This window comes from Pollicipes pollicipes, unplaced genomic scaffold (genome assembly GCF_011947565.3).
Source record: "Pollicipes pollicipes isolate AB1234 unplaced genomic scaffold, Ppol_2.1 Scaffold_5724;HRSCAF=6776_pilon_pilon_pilon, whole genome shotgun sequence".
In the NCBI taxonomy this organism is placed as follows: Eukaryota; Metazoa; Arthropoda; class Thecostraca; order Pollicipedomorpha; family Pollicipedidae; genus Pollicipes; species Pollicipes pollicipes.
This window is the reverse complement of record NW_023596746.1, coordinates 6,121,356-6,147,132: the sequence shown is the minus strand read 5'-3', so window position 1 is coordinate 6,147,132 and position 25,777 is coordinate 6,121,356. Positions and strand designations below refer to the sequence as shown.

General features: G+C 54.2%; 1 protein-coding gene across 1 annotated transcript; it reads left to right on the top strand.

Moving 5' to 3' along the window:
• The first annotated feature begins 4,008 nt into the window (after positions 1-4,008).
• LOC119102409 (protein tyrosine phosphatase type IVA 1) lies at positions 4,009-23,025 on the top strand. Its single transcript, XM_037225775.1, has 5 exons — positions 4,009-4,132; positions 12,551-12,949; positions 18,193-18,324; positions 18,885-19,051; positions 22,031-23,025. The coding sequence occupies exons 2-5, from the start codon at positions 12,833-12,835 to the stop codon at positions 22,140-22,142; spliced, it is 528 nt and encodes a 175-aa protein (XP_037081670.1). The 5' UTR covers positions 4,009-4,132; positions 12,551-12,832; the 3' UTR covers positions 22,143-23,025.
• Positions 23,026-25,777: the final 2,752 nt, after the last annotated feature.

Below are 25,777 nucleotides of genomic sequence, written 5' to 3'. Positions count from 1 at the left end.
GTTGCGTATGAAACGATCGAAGCGTTTCATTGAACCGGCCCTTTCCAACGTTACTCGCAGAGTCCAGTAAATTACTATTTAAATCAGCCATGATGGTGATTGGTCCGGTGTAAAATAAAACAAAAATATAAAAAAGTATAATGTAAAATACCCTTGCGGTGCAGCCGACCTTTTCTCGCCGGTCTGCAACGGTACAGTGTATAGCCAGGGGACTGTGGCTAACCTGGACGCAATGGCGGACTGAAGCCACGTCTCGTTGATCACGCAAAAGTCATAATGCAGCCGGTTTAGATGGTCCTGATGCAATGGCGCTGTCTTCGGCAGCAGGGACTGGCTGTTGACTGGTCCCACCAGCAGGTTCCAATGACAACCGTCTGGAGAAGAGTGCCGTCATGCCTATCTGCCCCTGCAGCCCCGGCGCCTGGTGCCGGCACCGCGCCTGCCGTGCTAGGCAGCGCGAGCGGCCGCAGATCGGTCACGGTCAAGGTCACCGTGGCCGGGGTGCAGGACGAGGTCACCTCGAGATCGGCCAGCGTGTCGACAGGGCCGGCGGCTGGGGGTCGCTACAGGACAGCACCTCTGGCGATGGTGCGGGTCCGAGTCGGGGTGGTAGCAATGGTGCAGGTCCGAGTCGGGGTGGTAGCAATGGTGCAGGTCCGAGTCGGGGTGGTAGCAATGGTGCTGGCGCCGCAGCCGGTACGAGCAGACAGGTCAAGGCCAGGAGCACCAGGCGGCTGGTCCTTACTACATCGCTTAAACGAACCAAGAAGAAGTACCATGGTGATCAATGCATTACAAATGTTGGTAATTCCAAGGAGAGCTTTGCAAAAAGATTTGCAAAAAGCATTTCATATATTTAACAAAGCGTTCTTCTACGTAAAATTCATAAATTTGGTATCGGAAAAAAATCTTATGGAATCCCTTTTTCTTATTTGTGTAGCAGAGCTCAATGTGCCAAAATCAGGAATAATCTTTCATCATTAGAAGACGTGATAAGTTTAATATGGAAAGTTTTGTCGAGCTTCAAAACAATTAAAATGCACGTTTCCTTATAATGGCTTTCTGATCAGTCCCACCTTTTCCACCCAAGATATCTAGAACCTTTATGCAGCATTATACAGCCCTTTCTCGCATTTCTAACTTAATGTACAAACCAGCAATTCATCAATGAGGAGAAAAACAGGCCGGACACCTTGGTGTGCTCTTTGACGAACCTCTTAGATTTACGCCGCACATTATTTTCGTTGCAAATATATTAAATATAAATATTGAATTAAAAGTAGGATTAGGTACTTTATTGGTGGAACATCACATCTGCTCTATAACACTCCAATTCCTCTTTGTTTGAATTATTGCTGTCCCATTTGGGATGTTACTTACGCTTCTCAACCAGAAACAGAAGAAAGGGCTTCGCGTTTCTGTGAAACGCAAAGCCCTTTCTATAGGACAGGCTTAAATATTGCCGAGGCTCAAAATGATTTAAATGCACGTTTAAAAGCTCAGAACCGATTTTGAACGGTGCAAACTTTTGCGTTTATCGGGTATTGCTCACTCCTAGATGTGAATTGTGATGCGCAACTTTTAAACTTCACAGCTTCCTCCTTTATTTGCCTTCAATATACAAGCTCTACGAATCAAATGAAAAGCATAGGAGGCGAGAAAAATATTTAGATAAACCAATATCTAATCGTATTTGAAGGTTATTTACAGCATCTTGCGTTGGCCCTAAGCTGTGGAGCAATATTATGATACCACATTTCCCAAGAATTGCTGATATCCTGGATTAAAACCATCGTTAAGAACATTGTTCGTAAGCATTTTGCAAACACATCTTAACGTGACCAACGCATTTGAAATATTGCATTTTTTTGTCCCGTTTGGTATGTAACTCAATCCATACTTAATATTCTTCATGCTCCATAATCACGTTCTTCCACAGCCACACTAATACACTTGTACCTAAATTCGTGGCGCTGGCTCCGGGAGTGCTTCCAGCAGCAAGCTCCGCTTAGCTGGGTGGACTCCCTGAAGATACAGCTAAAAACTAAAAATGAAATGACCAAGTAATTCCTGCTCCGGCTTATAGGCCTGACAACCTTTACTGACACCGTGAATGTGTGGTAGTAGTTTATTGGGTGGTTTTAGCGGGCTGTCATTAGCTGACTTTTGCTGCGAATAATTTAAACCTTCTCATGTATGATTTGTTCTTACCTATTGCGTGACACTATTCCTGCCGGGTTTGCACCACCTCTTCACCTGCTTCTTTATGTTTGTTTCTTTTTCTTATCTGGGGTTGCCGCGACTTGTTTTTATGTTTTCTTGTGTTAGCACGCGCCCGGGTGGGGGTCAAATTGCCCTCCCTCCGATTTTTTTCCAAAATGGTTTCCGAATAGCACAGCGTAGCCACGCCAAATCTTACATAGCTGTAGAAAATTGAATAGCGGATCATTTGGCATAACAAATTTAGATGTAGCTTGTAAGGGCGGTGACCTATGGCAGGTCAAAGTCAGGCCATTGATTCAGCGAGGCCACTTTCTAGGGAATCGTTCAACCTGTGTTGGTAATCTGCAACAACGCAGCGTTAGACGGGGCCATACATTTTTGAGATACTTTCTTAGGCAACACAACAATTGAATGCAGAAATTCCATTGACCAACGATCAGGTATGAAGGTATTACTGTATGGAATAGTGTCTGGTTCTTATTTCGAATTCATCGATAACGGAAACCGCATTACATATCTTCCATGATCTTCTTAAAGGTCAGTAAAGGTTACCAACCTGACATGACCGAGGTCAACATCTTCTTTTCAGAGACATGCCGCCTAGCGTTATCTTTGTCGCTACTTTGTCCTAGCGCTATATCTATTGAAATACAAAACTCAAAGCAGTTTTGTGTGATTTTGGTCACCATAACTTCTAAAGGGTCAAACAAGCTCACCGACCTTAAATGAGCATATGACCTTTTGCCTAGAACAGTTAGCTAGGTTCTGGGGGCACTCTGGGGACCAATCTAGAGTTTGAACTCATTTGAACTTATTTGACTCGAAAGCCATGACCTAGGAACCTCAAAATTCGGCCTAAGTGAATTCACATACAGACCAACACATCCTGTAATTTTATTGTCTCTAGCTCTCTTAGTTCCCGAGATCTCAGGGGGTCAAATGAATCCCCTTCTCGAGCGAAGGGCATCCAACCGGCCACCCGGGCACGTGTTAACGTACGGTTCATTGCGTCGCTGGGATACAGGGAGGAGCACTCCTGGTTATCTGTTCTTGGGTAACGGTACAGAGAAAAGAAAACGTTGTGTCAAAAGGCATTCAAGGTTCATATGTAATGAGCCGCTCGCCCAACATATCACAGGCCCGCCACCACCCACGCCCGAAGAGTTATCGCGTAGCCCCGTTGCGCCACCCTGCGACACACGTTTTGATGTTTCTAGGTAGTGCACTTCACCGCCCACTCATGTGCATCGGCTCTGTTGGCAGCATATCACAGGGGCCTGGTCTAAAGCGACGCCATATAGACTGAGCAGAGTCCCAGCATCTGAATGCGTGGTAAGGCCTAATCACACGCACACGCACACACACACACACATATACGTCCTGACCCAACGGTGAGGTAAGCTGACGCAATTCGGGCAACGTCGCGAAAAGACACGATTGCACAACGTGATTCAAGCTCTGGTCTTGAGCGGACACATCCACAGAAACATCGACCACCATGTGCTCGCAACAATGACGTAATTTGCCGTTCTCGGTGCCATCCTGTCTTACGTTCTTCAAAATGAACCAAGAGAGCAGAATTGTCTGCTGAATTCCAATTAAAAATACGCCATTACCAGGGCGTAACAGCCCACCATCACAACCAGTCGGCAACCTTGTCCACATTCCCTCACTTCCCGTTCTTTTCCCAATGACGTCATCGTGTCGGCCTGCTCAGCTGACTGCGGTCCGCGCGGGGTCCGCGACGGCCGGTCGATACTGGCTGGCTGCCAGCGGGCACTCCGGCCCGGCCTGGCCGGCCCGTCCCAGTTCGTGAGCCGCTGTCGAGGGGTGAACGCCTGTCGCGCGTTTGGCGAATAGCTCTCATTTCCCCTAAATGTGCTCCGGCGACCTCAACACGGCTCAAGTCGTGAGTATGCACGGCCAGGCCCCGATGCTGTGCTCTCGAGACAGGGACAGCCGACCGGGAGCGAGTTCTCCTGACGAGGGTGGTCCTTTAACCCCTCAATAATGTTCTTATTATTGATGTGCGATTTTTGGAGGGTATTTGTGCGAAATGATGGTGGGCTTCGTCGTGCTCGTGCAGGCACATCCCTGTCTGCGTACGTGGCGAACTGGGCGACAAAACTCCGGGGACACCTCGCAGTGTGTTAGAAAACATCTGCTTTAATCGTTCTGTTGGATGCTCGGAGACTGGTTATCGCCGACTTCGGTCTCACCGCATGATCTTGCCGAGCTGTGGCGATGCTTCTCTCAACGAACCGACAGAGCGGACGCGATCCCACACGAACAACTGCGCTGCCGTTGGATACCGCCTACCACCGGCCGAGTCCGGTTTCGCGAGCGCCCCCGCACCGTGCACCAGCGCTGTCGCCAGCTGGCCGTGGGGTTCGCCTGAGTCGGGCGCAGGCTCCGGCCGGCTGCCGGCCAGCTGTGCCGCGTGCCACCAGGCCTGTCCGCGGCGCCCCCGGCCCGCTCGGCTGGCCGGCCAGGCGGGCCTGTCCGCGGCGCCCCCGGCCCGCCCGGCTGGCCGGCCAGGTGGGTCTGTCCTCGGCGCCCCTGGCCCGCCCGGCCCGCCCGGCCCGCCCGGCTGGCCGGCCAGGCGGGCCTGTCCCCGGCGCCCGCGGCGCCCCCGGCCCTCCCGGCTGGCCGGCCAGGCGGGCCTGTCCCCGGCACCCCCGGTGTCCCCAGCCCGCCCGGCTGGCCGGCTGGCCGGCCAGGCGGGCCCGCCAGCACCAGATCGGGGCGAAAGCCGGGCCAAGCCGCTCTCTCCGTGGCGCGGGGCCCCCGGCGCTTGAGGTCTGCTCATACTGAGCGCCCGGCCCTGGTTCCGTCTCCAGCGGCGGAAGCCACTTTGAAACGAGGCTCGTTACTGGGAGCCTTGAATTATAACTTAGCGAATAAGCCTACTCCATCCATTAAAACAGAATAATCGCGCAATACGAGCCATAATACCCTTCCGGTGACCCTCAGCCAATATGGCTGCTGAGGTAGAGTTGGATAGAATATGTTGGGCCGGATGCTGAGTAGAGTGAGGTGAATAGAGTTTCTAGCCTGTCGCCACTCTAACGGTCACACAGAAGCCTTTGATAGGCCAAATAACCGCGTTTTCCGTCAAGGAGGGGAGCACATGCAGCGCAGCTGACCGTGGCGTGACATCGCATGACACAGTAAGATCCCTCTGCGTTATTTAGCTGAGGGCCTGAGGAATCATTATCCGCGATCTTGGCTACTTAAGCGGCGAAATCGGTGCTTATGTAACAAGCTGTACTCAGCAAGCATTCCAATGTCACTTGAGCAAATGAGCTGTTCTTCGAGCTTGGCATGCTTTAGAAGCGTCATTCCATGGTCGTAGCGCAAGTACATTTGGGCGTCGGGTGATTTATTTGCGTACGTCTCTCGATCTCCGTCTGAAATACCCACCCATGCGAGCACTTGACCCTCTGATCATGCAGTTTGCCGAGAGTAACCAGATGACATTGCAATCTAACAATAATGTGAGATGCTGCGGACCATGATACCCAGATAGCAGCGTTGTGAATCGACGCCGAGATAGTGACAAGTGGTGCCTCGAGCCAAAGCCAAGAGCATTAGCTCGCACCGTTTGAAGTCTCAGGGCCCAGAGGAATATTGAAGTTTTGTTCTTTTGCGGAGCACTACCGTGCTTGTGATACCTAACTTTCGCGGGGTTAAAAGGAAAGGCTCAGAAAAAACTCAGGCTTGGAGCTGCATGTTATTCTGGGGTTTGAATAAATAACGTTGTGAGGTTTTGAGTGAAATAAGAACGTTTGCTCTATATTCATTTAATTTAAGAAAGTCCTTAGCAGTATATTTTGGGATCGAAACGCGCGGAGATGACACCTCTGTGGCAATAAAACTCCTGTGGGGCACTCTTGCGCTGTAAAAGACAACTTTGAGGCATCTCTATCCAGTTGGACATGAGAACACCAAGATGGTTACAACTGATTTATTAAACTGGAATAGAGACGTTGACCCCTTTATGTGCGCAAAGTATATTTAGCTTATAACCGGGGTTCAACAGAATGCCACTTTTGCCGACCTGCGTACAACGCCCATGTACGTCGAAGCATGGCTGTCTCCTATGTCCCAGTCATGTACGGTAATATTGAGCAATGACACCAGGTGCGGAAGCTCCCAAGTGAAAAGTCCAGGGCTTCTACAGCTCCGGCGTGCAGTCTTAGTTGGTTCAGGCCACCGATGGGAGACGATGGTTGGGACTGCATTCTACAGCTCCGGCGTGCAGTCTTAGTTGGTTCAGGCCACCGATGGGAGGCGATGGTTGGGGCTGCATTCTACAGCTCCGGCGTGCAGTCTTAGTTGGTTCAGGCCACCGATGGGAGACGATGGTTGGGGCTGCACGTGGCATATAATGACGAGGGAAAAGGAAGCCAGATGTATTTCACACATCTCACCGTTTGGGGACACCTTGCAAGGGTAGTACGTGTGAAACTGGCAAGAGGCAGGGGTGCAATTTCTTGTTCAGTTGGCGAACCCCAACTTGGGCTTCAGCCCCCTTCCCCAAGCTTTCAGAATCAAATGAACCTTGTGGGTGGGCTTCGTCAGTTTCCACTGCTCAGCCCCACCCCTTCAACGTATTTTGGAAAACTACGCCCCTATTAAGAGGTCAGGACGTTTCACTCATGCGTCGGTTTTCTAGCAGCTATGCCAATAGTTTTGTCGTCGCAGGTCGCAGGGTGGGACCAGCAGGGCGCTACCGCCGAATGCATCGGCGGTAGCCATTTTTTTTTGAGTCGTGCACAGAACAATGACTGATAGTGTTTAAAGCGCAATCACGCTCTTGCCAAAACCCACACTTGATTCCTAAAACGGAGATATTTTATTGAGAACCTCAGCCATTGGACAACACGCTATACTTGCCATTGATACACATCAGCACCATGAACGCCATGAAACACCATACAACACCGTGGAAAGTATAGCGTTGTCGTAGCGAAAAGCGCCAAATACCGCACGTTAGACCTCCAACCCCAACACATATATGTCGCTGGTCGGATTTTCAACAGGCGTGCATCTTTCTAATCACAGCGAGCCCAAATTTTGAGACGGTGGTCCTCATGTCCGACGAGTGCAGCGATCACGAAACGGCAGCAGGAAACTGTGCACCGCTTGTTCAGCGGACTGCACGGCGGCACCAAAGCGGTGGGAACACACACCTTCCCACCGCTTCCGACCAGTCGGACGACTGCAAGTTCGTCAGCCGCTAAGCCCGAATCCAAGTTTCGTTGATACGCGGGCTATAGGTGTGTCGCCACGCTGGTGGGCGGGTGCATTCAGTCAGTCGCCGCTGCCGCCGCCGCCGCCGCCGCTGGAAGCGGTCGTGACCTACTTCGGGTGTCCGCGTCCCTGCTGACCCGTATCTGGTCGCCCGGCGCGTGACTGGTCCCCGCGGAAGGCCACCACGTGTTCCCTGTGATCAGGCGGACGCCGACAAGCGCCACAGCCCTCCCACTACCCCGCCCCCTCGCGGTCGGACGGTAACCCGACGACCCGGTGACCTTCGGGCAGCCCGGCTGTTCATTCATGTTACCGGGCACGGTGCCAGACGTGGGCGGGGCCTGTGCACGGACCACCGAGTCGCGCCCGCGGGCCGCCGACGCCGCAGCGTGCAGCCGTCCGGCACTGTCGGAGGGGGGGGGGGGGTTGTCGGGCCCCGCCAGCACGTCAGACGCCAGCTTCAGGGGCGGGAGAGGGGGAGGGGGCGACCCCTCACGTCTGGCCACCAGCCAGAGTCCAGCCGGAAAGGCCGTCTGTATCGCGGCGCCGTCGCAATCAGCGGCGGCGAGACTCCGCCTCCGTGGCTGTATCAGTCAGTACAAGTCCCGGCCGGCGCCTCGTGTGGCGCGGCCGCCCCCGCCCGGTCCGCCCGCCAAGCCCGGCCCGCCGTGGCGGCCCCGGCCGCCGCCGGCGTATCGATCTCACGCACCTGGCGACTGGGCCACCCTGCCCAGTGCGTCCCGGAGATTGCACACAAGGGCTCGATTCCAAAGTAAGTCCGCGGGGTCGACGAGAACCTCATTTTAGGGGATGTTTCAGAAGGAACTGTTTTTTATTTGCTCGTAAGGAGCATGATGCGTACGCTCTTCGACTAAAGTAACGTGTCCTTCTGGGAAATAGTTGGTCATGTTCTAGTTATTGGTGTCATGCCTCAAACATTTAAGCACGGTTTTCCACGCTGGAATTCCAGCAGACCCCATGACGTGATAGCGCAGTGCGGCGCCATGTCGGCGGCAGGCGTCTCGCGTGGAAACGGCTTTGCGAAACAAGCAGCACTTACACACACCCGTTGGACATATTGGCGTGGGCATGGTTAAATGGGACCACATCACCGCCCTCAACATTCTCAGGTAGGTGTCACCGTTCACTTGGATTATTGGTTCAAACCAGTGGATGAGTACCCTCTCTTGGATAACCTTCGCCTTGCACATGATCTCTTGCCCTCCCTGAACTTAACACTCCACATCCACTACCTTCTGCCTTCCCTGAACTTTACACTCCACATCCACTTCTTGGTCAAGAGGAGCTCGGTATCGCGCAGTTTGCTTATTTGGTGCCTGGTTTGAACACATCATTGTTCATCACCCCATATTACCTGATTTTGTAACCCATCAGACTGTTGGAGCAGCCATTGACAAAGCTCCTTCCTCCCTCGCTCTCATTTGCCCACCTGGCATGAAAGATCACATTGTGAGACCGACTCGGGTACCGGCCCAGCCGTTCCGTTACCCCTCGTCGGACAGCGGGAACGGGCACGTAAAGAGATTTTGCCACTTGTCAGAGACGGACTCCTCCGTGACCTTTCACGGAGCCCAGACCCAGAGCCCGTTGAGAGCAGCGAAGGGTGGTGACCTACCCGCTGGAGCAGCGGGCCGTACCTGACCTCGGCTGGCGAAGCATATGGCCAGCCTCTGAAAGACGCCGTGGATGGGAGTGGTGCGTGGATGCGGCTTAAATTTAACGCTAAACTGCCTTCTCACAGCAAGACAGATCCAGACTGCTCCGAAGTCCATAATGATACAAGCTCCTTGCGGCCTAGCAGAGGGAGATTTTTGGTTGCGCGTGCTTCGTTAACTTGAGCGTATTAGCTAGCGATACCTCATAATTGGGGCAAAGCGCCGAGGTCGATTGGAGTGCTTCTGTTATTCTGAAGAAGAGCGTCTGTCCATTTCATGGATATTGTTGCTGTTGTTTTAGTGCCTCAAGGACCATGCATGCCCACGCCTTTTCCGCACAGCCATTTTGCAAGCATCTCTTGATAGCAATAGATGCTGCCTTACGCGACGGTCGGTCGGTAACAGGCTGTCCATTTGAAAGAAAGATAATGCCATCAAAAGTATGTACCATTGCCCTCTGGAACCCGAGGTAGACTTAAAAAGGCGATGACAATACAAGATGTTCAATGGCAAGAATACGATGAACATTCAGCGGGCGCTTTCAGCTTGAGCCTCAAGTCCGACGGTGATTCACGCCGCGCCGTGACCTGGACAGGACCCCGGTCGACCTCCCCTCTCCCGTCCACTGCCCCCAGCGGTCTGGTCGCCGACTGGCACCGCACTCCTCTGACTGCTGACGTGCCCTTCCCCCGCTCCCTGGCGGTCAGAGCTCTCGCCGCCGGCCCTCCTCCGCCGCCAGCGGGGCCGTCGAAGGCGCGAGCCCGCGCTCGGTCGGCTCCTCCCTGTTCTGCGCCTCGACGGGCGCGGATCAATCCCAGGCCGGCACGTGTGTGCGAGCCGACGGCCACCCACGTGCCGGTTCATGCCGGAGCGCACAAAGGCCGCAGGCAGCCACGTGTGGGGCTCAGGTGCGGCCTAGCCCAGCGCTCGCGCTGGTGCCGCGACGTCTGAAAGCCCTCGGGCGCAGCGGCAGGCGGCTGGTTATGCAGTATGCATGGACACAGAGTGGGAATGGAAATTCTGGTGACTAGCGCCGGCAGACAGCGACGATCATATGCTCCAAACTGCCCAGTTGCAGAAAGCTGGCGTGGTTCCGTCGACGAATAATTTATACAGAACTGCTGAGTCACGCTGTGAACGCGCCTGGAAGCTGTCGTCACATGATGACCCTGAGTCACGCGGCGTAGGTGTGCGTCCCGGCCAGCCCACTGGCTTCTCGGCGGCCCCGTCCGGCTGGTCCCGGTCCAAAAGCCCCACCGACGCGTCTGTTGGGACGGAGGACCGTGGTCCGGACGCTCGGGCTGCCCGTCTATCGATTTGAGCTGGCGTCGCCCCGGGCCACAGGCCGGATCAGGCCGGCCTGGGGTTCGCGCCACGCCTCTGGGAAGTTCGTTGAGTCATGCGTGGAAGCGGGCTTCGTTCCGCTCCTCTGGGAATGACCGGAGCGACGACGCTCGCTGCGGAAGAGCGGTGGTGACTAAGCTTTCGCGGCGGCCCAACGATACAGCTGGCACGCGGTCTTTGCAAGTAAATGTGAGAATTGTGACGCGCCGACAAATGAACGAATGCTCGTGAATAACTGCCGTCAATCCTCGTCGGGTTGGCGTTTTTCTCATCTCCGCTGGTCGAGGCTTTCGGGGACCTCTCAGCGGCTTGATTGAAAACCTCAACCCCGGAGGCAAGCGGCAGCGGATAGATCGCGTGAAACTGTATCAGGCTTCTGTTATGAAGCATCAGTGGGGGTGACCTGTGGCAAGTTAGGTAAGGTCATACAGGTCAGGCCATGGGCGCCACCCCGTTGCTTCAAGAACTAAGCGCGCTTAATAACGGTGAAATCGAAGGTTTAAAGGGTTCATCAAAGTCCACCCAACACGTTCGTCAAATTAAAGCCACCTGGTAACTGTGCGTGAACGATATTTGAGAAGGTTAAAACTATTCACGTAAAATGCATTCACTAGGCATGTTTGAGCTATCTCAATGTTGAATAGCCTTACTTTGTAGCACTTGGTCAAACTCCAACTTATTGAAGCATCATGATATACAGGCAATCAATGCTAGCAATCTATCAGACGGCATAGAAGACTGACAGACGTGCATTACCGTGCGCCCGCTTGCGATGTGTGATTGGCCTGACCCCGGCTCGGGTTTATCGCTCTGACGTATGAAGGGCAGTGTCGAAAGATACCCACCACCGAGAAGTTGAACGCATGAGACATTTAGTGACTCAAATAATTTTTTATTACACCACAGAACATTACGTGAACCCTACCATATCCTTTTTTAAGTCAGTTCTGATAACCTTATGGTTGCACAGTTTTCCCACGGCAGCTTGCTGTTGTCACTGTTCTGTAAACACGAGACATCGAATGGCTTCAAGATCTTTGATGACAAGATAGCGCGTGTAACCTCTTGAGGTCCAGGAGCCCCGGGGTGCCTGCCCTTCCCGCCAGGGTGAGAGGTGGGCGACGCCATATAGCCTCAGCAGCTGAGTGCGTCGTAAAGCCCCAATGACATGACATGACATGAGGTCCAGGAGTGGCGGAGAGGCCAGAAATGATAAGGTGCCGAGACCCACCTTTTTTACCGAGGCCCCGAGACCGCCTCTTATGATCAGGAGCGTTTTTCACTGTGTTTTGAGCGTACTTCAAAGAACAGTCTATCCGCCAGACATCCCTGCTCGAGACCACCCAGCCTGTGAGTCTTGTGCCACCCTCTGGTACAGCCTCCTGACACGGGCTCCTGACCCGGCCTCCTGACACGTAGCACAGCCATTTGAACAGCCACCCGACGGGGTCACTCAGCACAGCTACCTGACACTTCCGCTACCACGGTCAGCTGGCGCACCCGTCCGTCACGGGAGCCTGGCACGGCCAGCTGACGGGAGCCGCGTGGCACGGGAGCCTGGCATGACTGACCTGCACTGCGCCTGACCTGACACAGCGTCCTGATGCCACCACCTGACACAGGCACCTGATGCAACCGCCTGATGCAGCCACCTGACGCAGCCGTCTTATGCCGCTGCCTGACACAGCCACCTGACACAGCCACCTGACAAATCCGCCTGCCACCGTCTGAGACACCGCCGCCTGTCATCGCAGCCCGGCACTGCAACCTGACACTGAAGCCTAACATGACCTCTTGACAGACACCTGACATACCTAACACAAACCCCTGACACAGCCGCTTGGCATATGTGCCTGACACCGCCATTTGTCATCGTCGCCTGTCATCGCCGCCTGACACTGCAGCCTGACATAGCCTCCTGACAGAACCTGGCACACCTAACACAAACACCTGACACAGCCATCTGGCATAGCTGCATGACAAACCGTCTGACGCTTCCCCCGGACGCAGACAACTGACACAGCCGCTTGACGCCGCCGCTTCTGTTGCAGCACCAGTCTGGCCGGGGCTACAGCCGCATGGAGCTTCTGAAGGCGAGCAGCGAGATCTGCCGAGCCCAGCACAAGTAAGCCGTTGGCCGCCGCCGCCCGTCCGCAGCTCCGTCCAGCCGCCGCCCGCCGGCGCGCCCCATGGGCTGAGGCCGGCCAGAGTCGCACAGGAGAGTCGCTGTCGGCCGCCGCCCGCCGGGCCCGCCAGGCCTGCCGCCGCGGTCCGGTGCCGCGGACTGAGAGCGTCGCGCCGCCGTGCTTCCGTCGCGCCTCGGCGCCTGTGTCATGAACAACATGAAGGGCAAGAGCAGTCGCCCGGCGCCCTCCGAGATCGAGTTCAGAAGCGTGAGGTTCCTCATCACCGACCGGCCCACAGAGGCCATCCTGCCTGCCTATATCGAGGTACGTGTGCGCCTGCCTATGTCGAGGTACGTGTGCGCGCGTGTGTGTGTGTGTGTGTTGGGACAACGGACGCAGCTGGTCGGCTGGATGTGACCGTCCCCTCGTGTTTACCGCGCAGACGGCCCCTGCCGGCCCGGGCCGCCGTGTCGAAACGCCGGGCTGTATCTGGGTCACCATAAACGCGACTCTCGCGGCATCCCTGGCCCCGGCGGGCAGCACCAAAACCTGACGCAATCGCGGTCAAGGGACGAAAATAGAGGCGGAGCGGAGATAGGACCGAGGAGTATACCCATAAACCGGAAATTGGTCGGCAGTACGCTGTTTTACGCGGCTACCGCGTGATTCGGTTAAGATGCCGCACTCTTTAATAGATGTCGAACGCAGATTGGCTAGTTGTCCATTTATCATGCACCCATATTCCTCGGATTTGCCCTCTCGGGGGCTGGCCGCGCGTCTCGCAAACGCCCGTTTCGGCGCTCGCTGGGCATGTGGCGCCCCACCCAACCCGTTCACCCATTCCGCAAGGCGCGGGCAGTGGTGGTGTCCGTGTCGTCACGCGGTTGTGTCCGTGATGTCTCACCACATGTTCGCGGGCCCATGACTTGCTCTGCGGGACGACCGGAGGGGAGGGGTGCAAGGCTCTGGGTGGTCTGACGTCACGCGGGGCTCCGCCAGCCTTTCTCCCATAACTCCGGCGCTAACTGTGCGGGGGACGACAGAACCAGGCGCGACTCGGCTGAACTTGAGCGCGGCTACGTCGGCTTCTTGGCCAATCCGTTGTCCCGCTTTTGATCAGACTTGTGCTCAACTCCAAAGGAATCAAATTGGACTCCGGAATCGGTACCGTTTTGGTCGGAATCGGAATCGGATTCCGCCGCATTAGCTGCTCAGCTGAATCGTATGTGGAATTAATATTTCTTAGTTAACTACATCATCAGAATCGATTCGATCCTGCTTTGATTATACCCGATACACAAAATGATTTATGGCTGACATGACGTTCACGACACGGAAACGTGTGGACACCATGACAAGTCGTGAACCGCTCGTTCAATTGGTGAACCAGGATGGGAGGTCAGAGTTGTCAAGATCATAACAGCTTGTGGTTTGAAGGGTAGGAAAGCTTTCCTTACTACCCTTGACGTGTCGGTGCCCTCCAACTATTAGGATACCATTCATGCATCTACATATTCATTTTAAATCGCCACCGGAAACAGCAATGCTCGTATTCATTCATGCAGATATATGGTGACAGCTCTGCGGTTCTCCATCCATGGCGATCAGTTGAAAAGATATAGTCCGCCTTGAAGTGTGTTTGTGCACGCACACTTAAATGCACACGAATTGGTTGGGAAACTTTGGGCTGTTAGGGCACTTGGCCACGACCTCAGTATTTAAATCACACAGAGACCTTTTAGTTTTGCACAACGCGTATGGATCGCACCTCGAATTTGAGAAACGCTGGAAATACGTGAACGTGAGCTGGAAGACCTTGAAGCTCAAAAATGCAGCTAGAGAAACAGCGAACGAGGTTTGGTGACGAACGTCATAGCATTTTTTGACTTGACAGTTATGCAAGGATAAAGGAAGTGGTCAGTTTCTGTTAGTACCCAACCCCTTGTTTCGTCTGTTTTGGAAAGGATTTTTGGAGTTTCGGCCAAATGTTATGTAATCTGAAAAACCAACCTAAGCAGATGCTGCCGTAAGGTTTTTTTTTGAAAATATCCTGCCAAAATGAGCGATTAATGCACATTTTATTCCTAATTTATAATGACATCTTTCGACGCAACCAGAAAAGAGGCTGTGGTGACGCTTGATTCGACACTATCTGGAAGGAAGACTGCCCCAGAGTTCAGTTGACATTTAGTTGGACGCCCCTCCCCCTTACTTGCAGTTCAGTCCTACCAGCATTGCAGACAGCCTCCCAAGCTCCAGGAGAAATGCTTATGAAAAACAAATCGACCAAAGAATCAATGCGACTACGAATGAACAATTCTTAAAATTTCGCCACGGTTGAATGATAATTGGGAAAAAAGTGACCCAAATTTCATAAGTGAGTATTTAGGGTGCCGCCTGACAGATGAATCAGCCCGAGACAGTGCCGTTTGCCATCCCCACACCGGTTTTGCGAAATCCGTCGACCGTTGTTTTACAAAGCCCACCGAATGGGACAGCTAGGCCGATTAAAGCCCCACCTATACCGGCAATGCTCGGGCTTAGCCTGTCTCAGCGGTGGCCTGTATTTTGGTCATGCTGAATGGTTGTGTTACGGTGAATGGAGAAAACCGCATTCTCTGCCACGTTTTGAGCAGTCTTGCTCCGAGAGTTCTAGCATACCCAGTTAGGGATAACGTTTTGAATTCAGTGCGATCGAAACCGAACTTGAATTTTTTTCGACGCAACGGGACTAGGGGACGCCGGCCTGTTCATATGCTAGGCTATTTATAAACTGTTCTTAATTATATTCCGGTGCAAAGTTTTCCGAATACCTCACGCCGACGGTTTTGGGTTCAGATGACACGCTAAGCAGGACGTGTCACGACCGCACAGCCATACGTGGGCAGCGTCAGCTCAGTCAGCCGTCTTTACCGTGGGCAGACGCCGGGCCGGACAGCATCTGAAAGTGAATGCTGATCCGTTTGGTGCAGCGCAGCGGTGGCCGCGCCGAGTCGGGCTTCTGCCCTCTGGCCAGGTGCCAGCTCACCGCTACGTGGCGGTCTCACGCCACGCTACACTGCTCCTTCGCTCTCTCGCGCTGTCTCTCACTCTCTCCATACGCCATGCGCTATCAGGGCAGCGCAGCGGGAAGGGGGGGGGGGGGGGGCAGGGAGGGTGCAGCTGTCTTCTGTTGGCAGGCAGGAACAAGAGTATGTTTTCCCCCAAAAATGGAGAGGCCCATTCTACGCGGACTATAAGCTTGACAGATACGCATATGTTACGAAAGTTCAGATAGAGGAAGCGTAATGAAAAGGTCTTTTTCTGAATCAGTGGCTCCTGTGTGGTTTAGTCAGCGATCCGGTGAATTTTTTTGTCCTCGGGAGAATCTTTTCTGGCTTGGGAGGGCCCTTTATGAAACAGGAGACCCCTGTTCCGGACCAAGAAACCCCCGTTCCACACCAGGAGGCTCCTATTCCGGGTCAGGAGACCCCTGTTCCAGATCAGCAGGCCGTTTTGGGATTAGGAGGCCTTTTGCTTGATTTGAAGGTCCGGAATTCATAAATGAGCTGATCATTCTACCCCTTGTTTAACTTGTAACCGTGCCATATTTTTTTCACCCGCGCCGCGGTGTACAGTTTTCTCTCCACTCCCCAAATTCCCCAGACATGGTGACAATATTGCGCGTGCTTAAACCGGAGCCACGCCAGCTTAGATCCTAGAATGAAGCCCGCGTGACTGACATGACCTTCTTTCCTGGGCAAGAGTAATGTTTTGTGTGACAGGAACGACCACATGGAATTCGTCGCGTTTAGTTATTTGTTTGATTTCGCGTCATGCACGTGAGACGGATGTTACCGGGCACATCAACGGGTCGTCGCTCTTCAAGAGGTCGGGCCGGCGTCCACCTCAGATGGTCTGAGCGTTCAGATGCCTTCTTAAAAGCAGACGAAGGTCCCATCCAGTTGGTCTGCTCTCAGAACACATGCAAATGCACGCAACTAATGGTAAATCGATAGGTATCTGCCTACAGCCGTTACATAGCTGGCTAATCATCAATGTATAACGGCTCGAATCATGAACAACAGCTCACCTGTTTTTCGCGACCGGCGCTCGTTACGTGCTTTCAGTGCCTTTCATGATACCAAAATGAAGCATCATTTGCCTCTCTTAACTCCTTTTTTAGAAACACTGGTTTAAATTCTCCATATGAAGGAGGTGCGGTAGGTGTGGTTTTGACAAGTAGGGATATGTGGCAATGCGGGTACATTTGCCCTCTTCCCGCCCAAACTCAAGGGGATTAGAAGGTCTCGCCGGGGAAGTCTCCTGTGAGGAAGCCCAGTCCCCATTATGTCAAAGAGACACGCTGGAAATTCTGCCCCCTCCAATTCAAGGTTGTAACCAACAAGGTTGTAACAATTCAAATTCAACCCCCACATCATGTCATGTAAACTTACTCAATGTCGCTGGAATGGAATCTGGTGCTGGCTGTCCAAGGCTATCGGTCGTATCTCTACGGCCGCGGGCCGGCGGCAACAGCTAGAAAAAAACGCCCTATATCTGACATATCGGCTGGTGAAATGTTGTGCTCCAGCTGCATTGTCCGAACCAAACGGTATGCAATAAAATGATTCGCGTGCGTCACGTACATCAAGAATGGACAGACAAATGACTTGCAGGAATGCCGGATGCAACACCTGTTCCATTCGTGACGATCGCTGAACGGCAGGCTCCGTATCGATCGATCTGACGGGATAAGGCTTGTCCCGGCAGTTCCGGCGTCCCGGCAGGGCGTAGAGGAACACAGCTGTGCACGATTATTGTGACATGGGATGGCCGTCTTAGTGGAAAGCTGCGACATAAATTATTCCGGGCGTCAACGCTGAATGCGACGGCATGTGGTTTGGTCTCTCACGGACCCATGATGTGACGTCAGGCGTTGTCAGCGGTAACATAATTATATGATCAGACCCAGATGCATTGTGTTCAATCACAGCCAATCCATTTTCGTGGTGTTTTTTGGACCGAGTCGATCCAACTTCCTCTATTTTTGTTGTTCGCCTGACCAACGTCTCCCCAATATGCGGTTCCTGTGCCTCAAAAGAGGGGACATCCCTTGGCTGCCACCGGTAGATCTTATCCGTTGACTTAAGCCGGCATTTCTGAGAAGGAAATGAAAACGTCAAGTCAATGTGCCAAGCCCCCCCCCCCTCACCCCCACCCTTTGAACCATCGAAAGCGCTGCACCAAGTCAGTTTTAGATTACACTTGCTGCATTATATCGTAGTCGCGCGATATGAAAATTCCCTACACGCGCTCCAGTGTCGAGCCACTTCTTGGGATTGACTGGCGCTGCGCCGTTGCGGGTGTAAGGTGTCTGTCCTACCCCGCACCGCGGATTGATTCCAGTAGTACCCCTCGTGGCCGGACACACGCATGGTGCGGCCCCGACCCCGGCGCCTGTGTCCAGTCAGGCTCGCTGCGCGCTCCGTTGTCCATAAACTGCGGCAGTCTCTACCGAGACGCGTCACGTGGCCCCGGGCCGCCTGCCAGCGTGACTCTGACTGGTCCTTGTGTGCCGTCGCCAGGAGCTGAAGCGCCACAACGCCCGCTCGGTGGTGCGTGTCTGCGAGCCCAGCTACAAGACCGACCTGCTGGAGCAGGAGGGCATCCCTGTCACCGACCTCGTGTTCGACGACGGCCACTACCCGCCGGCCCAGGTACGTGCAGACAGATAACGACTCAGTCTGGGCCGGTGTTTTCCTCTGCTCCGGCTCAATCTGGTCCGGTGTTGCTCTGTCCTGTCGTGATGTGAAAGGCTCGGCTCGGTGTTCGGTTTGGGTCGGTCCGATCCGATCCGATCCGAGTCGATCCGAGTTTATCCGATCCGGTCCGGTCCGATCCGATCCGATCCGATCCGATCCGATCCGATCCGATCCGATCAGGTGTATAGAGATCTGGTCACTTGCACGTTTTGGTTGATGACCGTCACTGTGTTGATTGATTTAGTTCCTGTCACTATGTTTTGCTATTTCTGTTGTCATGATTGCCGATGTCTGGCATCGACCAGCTGTGGAGGGCAGAGTGGTGGGTGGGGCTAATTGTGCACTCGTTCGCTGCTGAGTGTCTGTGATCGCTGATGGGGTTTGACCCGACCGGGTCAGCCGTCCAGCGCCTTGGAAACCCACGCTGCTAAGGAGACCACGGACCGTTACGGAGTGGTGTCTGAGTATCCCGTGCGGGTACAGCACTAGATCAGACCGAGCTGCCGCCGTTGCAGGTGGTGACCGACTGGCTGGAGCTGGTGCGTGACCAGGTCCGAGCTGACCCCTCCTCCTGCGTGGCCGTGCACTGCGTGGCCGGCCTGGGGCGGGCGCCCGTTCTGGTGGCGCTCGCGCTCATGGAACTCGGCCTCAAGTATGAGGACGCCGTCGAGCTCATCAGACAGTACGTATTGCCGCTATCTGCAGCCGCAGAGATGGCCGATGTTGAGGCGTATTCCAACAGAAGTGTGAGCTGGTCGTTATTGTTGCACTTACGTCCCGCCACGTGAGCCAAATACTCATGTGTGGCACTTATGCGGGATATGGCATATGCCGTCCACTGTCTTCGCACATGCCGGGGATATTTTTTTCTTTTGTAGTTTACACGTTAGCATCGGCGCACCGGCGACGTCATTGTTGGCCCATCGACGTGCTGACGCCTTCGCGTCGCTCCGTCGCCGCCCAGGCCGCCGTGTCTCAGTTCCAGGAGAGTCGCATCCGGCGGTTCTGAGCGCGCCTGGCGTTCTCCCGGGTCACTGCACGCTGACTTGCCTTCTGTGGAACGCCACGTTGGGTGGCTGGTGGGCGCTATCGGCCCAAATTCCCCGCTTCCGGCGCCGTGGAGTGCTCGCCGCTGACGTCACTGGCCTCCATCACGCGATATCCTGCTGCGAGTCCTGTGCCCGGCAGGCCGTCACACGTGCCAAAAGTCAAAACCGCAGAGACCGCGCGTCCTGGGCAGTCGGGTCAGGCGGCGGCCTGTTCGAGGCGTCGTCTCCGTGGCGGTGGTGGCCACCGAGCCGCAGGTGGTCGGCTCGATCAGTACTGCGCGGCATCGGTCGGCATAGCAGGCTGTCTGCACTGGGCGACCGCTGTTCGATGGGCGGTGCTGATGGACGGGCGTGCTGTATAGAATACACGTCCTGGGCGAGGCACATTGTGAATCACGAGCTCATGGGCGTGCTATGGCGGCAGTGTTGTACTCGGGCCCGCTATCTGGGCTTAGGCGATGGCGCTTGCCGATTCAGGTTTGTCCCGGACCGTCAGTACCGCCTGTTACCTGTCTGACGTGATTAGCAAACCGACCCCGTCTTCACCACTTGGCGGAGATAACGGTTAGATGGTACTGTTTGCACTGATCGGAGGAGGGGATCTGCTCCAGTTGGATCCGCTCCTGTTGTCGGGGGGAGGGGGGGAGATGGGGGCGAAGTATGCGCCACCAGCCCGCAACGCACCGTACCCAACACTGTACCCATGTCGGCTGACAATACGGCCCAGCACGGTGGGCTGGCACCCAATATTTCACCACCCTGGTTCATTAATCGTGTCTCGGGGCTGTATGGTCCGTCAACGCTGGGAAGACTCGCCGCTTTAAAAGCGCACCATTGCTCACGGACAGGACGGTGTTCAACAGCACGCGTCGGTTGTTGTGAGCAAGAGTGACTACAGAATCATTGGGGGCTATGTAGATACGGCGTACAAAGAGCGTGCATAATGTTCTTACGTACGTACGAGCGCACTGGGCCGTTCGTCATGCAATTCAATTCTTCTCTAAAATTTTGACTCGCCACGCCTGGACTCCATCTCTTACGTGCGTGGGTGTAGAGACGTACCGAAACGCGGGGAAGGAGATAACCGACCCATTGCGTCATTTTTCCGTGCGTCACCATTAACTGGTACTAAGATTTCGTAAGAAGTTCAGCCATGGCTCCTTCGACCTCCTACTCCTGTTATGACGCCTGTGCTAGTACCCACGAGACGGCAATTGTGGGTGGTGGGCCACGTGGGCAGCGTGTGATTTAGACGGTGCACGGCCAGATGGCTCAGAGCTATCTAGGCATGACCCCCCTGCAGCAGCAGTTCTATGTGGGCTGGGGCGCAGGCCACGGGGGAGGGGGGGAGGTATGATGCTGATCCTCAGCCGCGTCCACCTGACGGCCCGACATCACTCCGCTGCTCAGTCCGGGTCAGCGGCAGGCCGGTTCGCTGTGCGATGAACTCCGTCTGGCAGAGCAGCGTCTCGTCTGGACCCTGCGCCGGACCTGAGCGCCGCCGGACGGACACCGCCGGCGGCGCTGTGGTTAGGTGTCGGGTCGGGCCGGTCTGGGAGGACGCCCTCGAGCCCGCGCCGATCGGGTGTCGGGTGCGGCACCTGGAGCTGTACCCAGTGGCCGCGCCGGCGGGCGCGGTGCCGCGCACCGCCCCGAGCTCGGCGTGGCGTGGCGAGCGGCCGCGGCGTGCGGGCTTCGGCCAGCGCCGGGGGATCGGCCACGGCGTGCGGGCTTCGGCCGGCGCCGGGGATCGGCCACGGCGTGCGGGCTTCGGCCGGCGCCGGGGGATCGGCCACGGCGTGCGGGCTTCGGCCGGCGCCGGGAGATCGGCCACGGCGTGCGGGCTTCGGCCGGCGCCGGGGGATCGGCCACGGCGCGGCCCGACCGGTCCGCACAGCCTTCACCTGAAGAGCGGGCGGGAGGGCTCGAGCCCGTGTTCTGCGGTTTTCCGGCCTTCAGTCGCTGGTCTGCGCGGCTTGTCCAGTGTCCTTGCGGTCTGAACGCTGCCCGAAGCTGTGCAGTAACTGTACTTCGTGGACTTCTTGAGCTCACTACCTTGAATTTCACTTTCTATGATCATCATGCAAGGCTGATGCTTAGAAGGGCGTCTTTTTAGCTATTTTGTTAGTGGTGCCGCGAGGGGCATTGCTACTGTACCGCACGGGGAGGAGAAGCTGTTTCCTGTATTATATTTCCCCTGGAATGCAATGCCCTTGTCCAGCTTGCCTGACGTGCTCCAAGGTGCGGCCACCGTAGCCAAATCCGCGTCGTGGATGAGAAAAATATTTCTTACAATGCAACAGGAACGTAATGCACAATGGGTTTCATGTCACGCCTCAATACACAATGTGCATGGAGGCCACACATTTGCGCATTCAGTCGCGCGGGAGGGAATGATCCATGAGTCCGTTTTGTATACATGGAAAGCTTTTCAACGATGCATGGAAGTTATAAGAGGTTTCGCAACACAAAATCCACGATTTGCCCCGTCATCACCTGTGAATGGGGAGCAGGACACAGCGTGTTGGTCGCCGAACTGTCGCAGTCATTACCTGAGCTGCACCAGCTGCTCTCCGCATGTCGTGTTAGCTCACCGTGCGCTCTTGTTTCAGGAAGCGCAGGGGAGCTATAAACGCTAAGCAGCTCCAGTTCCTCGAGAAGTACCGGCCAAGGTCTCGGCTGAAGGTGAAGAACGGCAACAAGCCGGCCTGCTGCCTTCAGTAAAGATGGCGCTAGTATCGGACCGCGCGAGGGCACTTCTGACGCTCCTCGCAGCTCCTCCGCCGCAGTTGGCGGACATATCACGGTCGGCCCGCGTACGGGGCCCAGGCTCATCCGCCCGGAACCATTGGAAACGGGCGCCGCGCATCTTCCGTGGTGCTGTTAACAATATATGTTGTGACGGTGGATGAACTGGACTCTGGTGCTTGACAAAACTTCAACCTTACGTAAGCCACTTTGGTGTCCGCCCTCACTGGCCTCCTGTGGAGAGTGGTGCCCTGTGGATGTATCATAAGGCACATGCAGTGCTCGCCAGGCAGTTCCAGTTCAGGATCAAAGCCCTGATATTAAAGTGTGACGGTGTGGAATGTCAAGCATCTGAAGACTGCAGTGAAAATCGTGGTGTGCGGGAACCGAATTTACCGACACCTATCGGTAAAGCAGAAACTGCAAGTAAGCTGTAGGGTCATTAGAGGGCGCTGCTCTTATGTTAAGCCTTCCCTCTGGTTTCGTTTCAGCAACGCGAGTGATCTAGGATCACGCTCGAATGTTGACACTCGTGCAGTATCTCCCAGCTGCACTACCCCCGTGCGGTCTCCCAGCCGTGGTCACCTCGTGCGGCCTCCCAGCCGTGGTGCCCTCGTGCGGTCTCCCAGCTGTGGTGTCCTCGTGCGGTCTCCCACCTGTGGTGTCCTCGTGCGGCCTCCCAGCCGTGATGTCCTCGTGCGGTCTCCCAGCCGTGGTGTCCTCGTGCGATCCCCCAGCTGAAGTGCCCTTTGCCATTCGCCAGCTGCAGTGGACGGCTACTGGCTACTGGCCAGGGTAGAGTGCATGTGGGGCACGGGTGTTTCTATGGTAGACAAACGAATAAACAAATAGTAATGTATTCAGTCTTTGCTCGAAGGCTAGCGCCAGTAAGCTGATAAGGCATTGGAACCCGCTCACGAGGTCTTAATCGCTCAGGACAGGCACAGCAGTTTAAGCTGGGCTCGAGACATGCCCGGGTCGATACAAGAGGCCAAGCGGGGCAATCATGTCGCGTCGATTGCCTTCAGGTGCATGCTACAAGGCTTGGGTTGGATTGGACGGTATCGCAAAAGGCTTCTGCATGCGTTGCGCCTTCAGTGGTTGGGCGTTACGCGATAGGAGGGTGAATGCTTGCCAAGACAATGACGTGATTGATGTGTAAATGCTGCGCCTCAGACGCTATGAAGGGTCATTGGGCCCTGGGAAAGGGCCGAGCGGATTTGGACGAAGGTTGTTTGGCGCCTTCTTTGCATTTGTTTTTTACATGTCAGCTGACACTCCACATACATACGTGGCCTTTACGTGTCATGAATGCATAATTGTTTATGACGCTCGAAAGTTTATGGCCGCTACAAAGTTCCAATCCACAATGTGATGAGTTGCTTATCTAAAGCTCTAAAGCATCAGACATTCGGCTGCGGTTTCCTTTGTAGACTGATAGGGTGTTAGTCGGAAATTATGAGTTTCTGGCCTCGAGTTCCGAGGATGCCAAAGCCTTCCATGGGTCATATATACGCATGTCTTTACGTCATGCATAAATCTCTTTAGGCTCGTCCTTGTCCGCCCTCGGCCGTCATCCACTATCCGAGGCCACCTGAGGACAGCCAGAGCTGTAGCTGGAACGTGGCGTCGCCGGCGAGAATAGCAGTTAAATGAGGTCGTTCTCACCAATGTTCACATGAAAATGCTCGTCAACAGGGACTGTGAACTTAATGTCCGCAAATGTTAAGTGAGATAGCTCTCAAATAGTTTTGGAACGCTCAGAAGGGCCAGACGAGTGGCTCAGGTGTTCCATCCCGCTGAAATTTATGTTAGTTGCATGATCCATAATTTAACCAACAGCGCTGTGTTAGTCATCATATCACGTCAAGTACCGACCACCAATTTTCGTAAGACACAGGCCAAGCAAGCGCAGGCTCGAACTTCAGCAAAGCTTCATCTATGCGCTTGATGCAAATTATAATCAAATTCAGTGTTGCCTGTTTGGGGAGATCCTTCCTGAGCGAGCACGGTCTGATTGCTAGGCTGTTTTTGAAGGTCGTTTGTGGTTCAGCCAACGTTTCAATAACATTGGTTTGCCCTTCTCAAAGCAAGGTGAGACAGTCGATCGGGAAAAATTCGAAAATGGCGAAATACGAGGCATGCTCTACGGGGCATGATCATTAAATCGTGAACTATCATTTAGCAGAATATACATCCACATGTCGGCTCAAATTACAAGACGCATACAAACACACACACACACACACACACACACACACACACACACACACACACACACACACACACACACACACACACACACACACACACACACACACACACACACACACACACACACACACACACACACACACACATCACTTTTCCAGACAGTTTGACACTTCGGCAAGTTAAAGACCTGGAACGGCAAGTTAAGACATGGAGTCACCATGCTGTCATTGGGTGACTGAACGGGTCCAAAGTGATGCATGACCTAAGTTGTTTGCTTAAGTCAGGCGTTCTTTTCCTGGTGAGGATGACTTTCAGACACTGAAAACGGCGTTTGTTTGGACACGATTCTAAAATCAGTGGTTGTTAGTTAGGTCAGAGCGTAGCAGCTTTCGATGGTTGGTTTTACACATGTGCCTGTCTAACGCTCCCTCCTGCTGGACCAGCTGGGGCAACACTTTTGGAGCGCGTTCTACAAGCGAACGGATGATGACCGTGCGGCAACGTTCCGTGCATTCGCTAGCCGCGTTCATACATTTGCCAGCATCAGTAGGTTTACGGTGCAATGTCGTGACGAAAGATCCGTTACTGGCATCCACGTCCATAGCAAACAATGACAAATGGTTGTCGTCACTCAGGTCCGGTGTAAATCGTAATAACGATTGCCGCTGCTTTGTGGCCCGCGGTTGGCAGAGATGGGCTTGTCTCTGACATCAACAAATATGTCATCGACTGCAGAATGCGTGTGATTTAAGGTTCAGGGTTTTTGGGAACACGGTTCTCCAGCTAGTACGTGTGCATATTCGCAGACAGGCATTCAAGCAGTGGCCTTGTTGCGACACCATCTACTTGGTGGTAGAGTTTTTTTCGTTTGAACAACGTTATGATGTCTCTTTGGTGCAGCATCGAAAAATTTTCAAGGATAGATCGTGACAGATTGAATGGTGGCGAGATTGGGTCATTGTAGACGCAGGTCAGTATAATCTGGATTGATTTATCAACAGGCACGTTTTGTGACCTAGAGTTTCTTCATCTAATGTGAAGTAAGTGTGTAAAGTGTGTGAGTGTAAGTAAAGTGTAAGTACAAAAGTGTGTAAGTGTAATGTGAAGTTAAATGAAGTAAGTAAACCAGCGGGTTTTTAGACTTCATAATGTTAGTGGGCTGTCCTGTTGACTTCGAAGCTATACTCTGCCAGTGTGTAGGGCTCAATCAGGCCATTTAAAGCTTTTGCCAACTGATAGGTACGCGTGGGGATCTGAGGCATGCTTTTTCTCAGCGGGTTGTCCGTGTCATGAGTTTTCACGCTATCGTAGACGTAACCAAACTATATTCACCTGTGACCTTTGTGAAGGGCTGCCGACCCACTGAGGCGTTTAGCACGGTTATCAGGCTGTTGGCT

Excerpts from the sequence above, each read along its gene's own strand:
- LOC119102409 (XM_037225775.1), top strand. The coding sequence starts at position 12,833 with ATGAACAACATGAAGGGCAAGAGCAGTCGCCCGGCGCCCTCCGAGATC. Across the intron at positions 12,950-18,192 it reads TCCTGCCTGCCTATATCGAG|GAGCTGAAGCGCCACAACGC; the intron begins GTACGTGTGCGC and ends TGCCGTCGCCAG. Across the intron at positions 19,052-22,030 it reads GCCGTCGAGCTCATCAGACA|GAAGCGCAGGGGAGCTATAA; the intron begins GTACGTATTGCC and ends CTCTTGTTTCAG.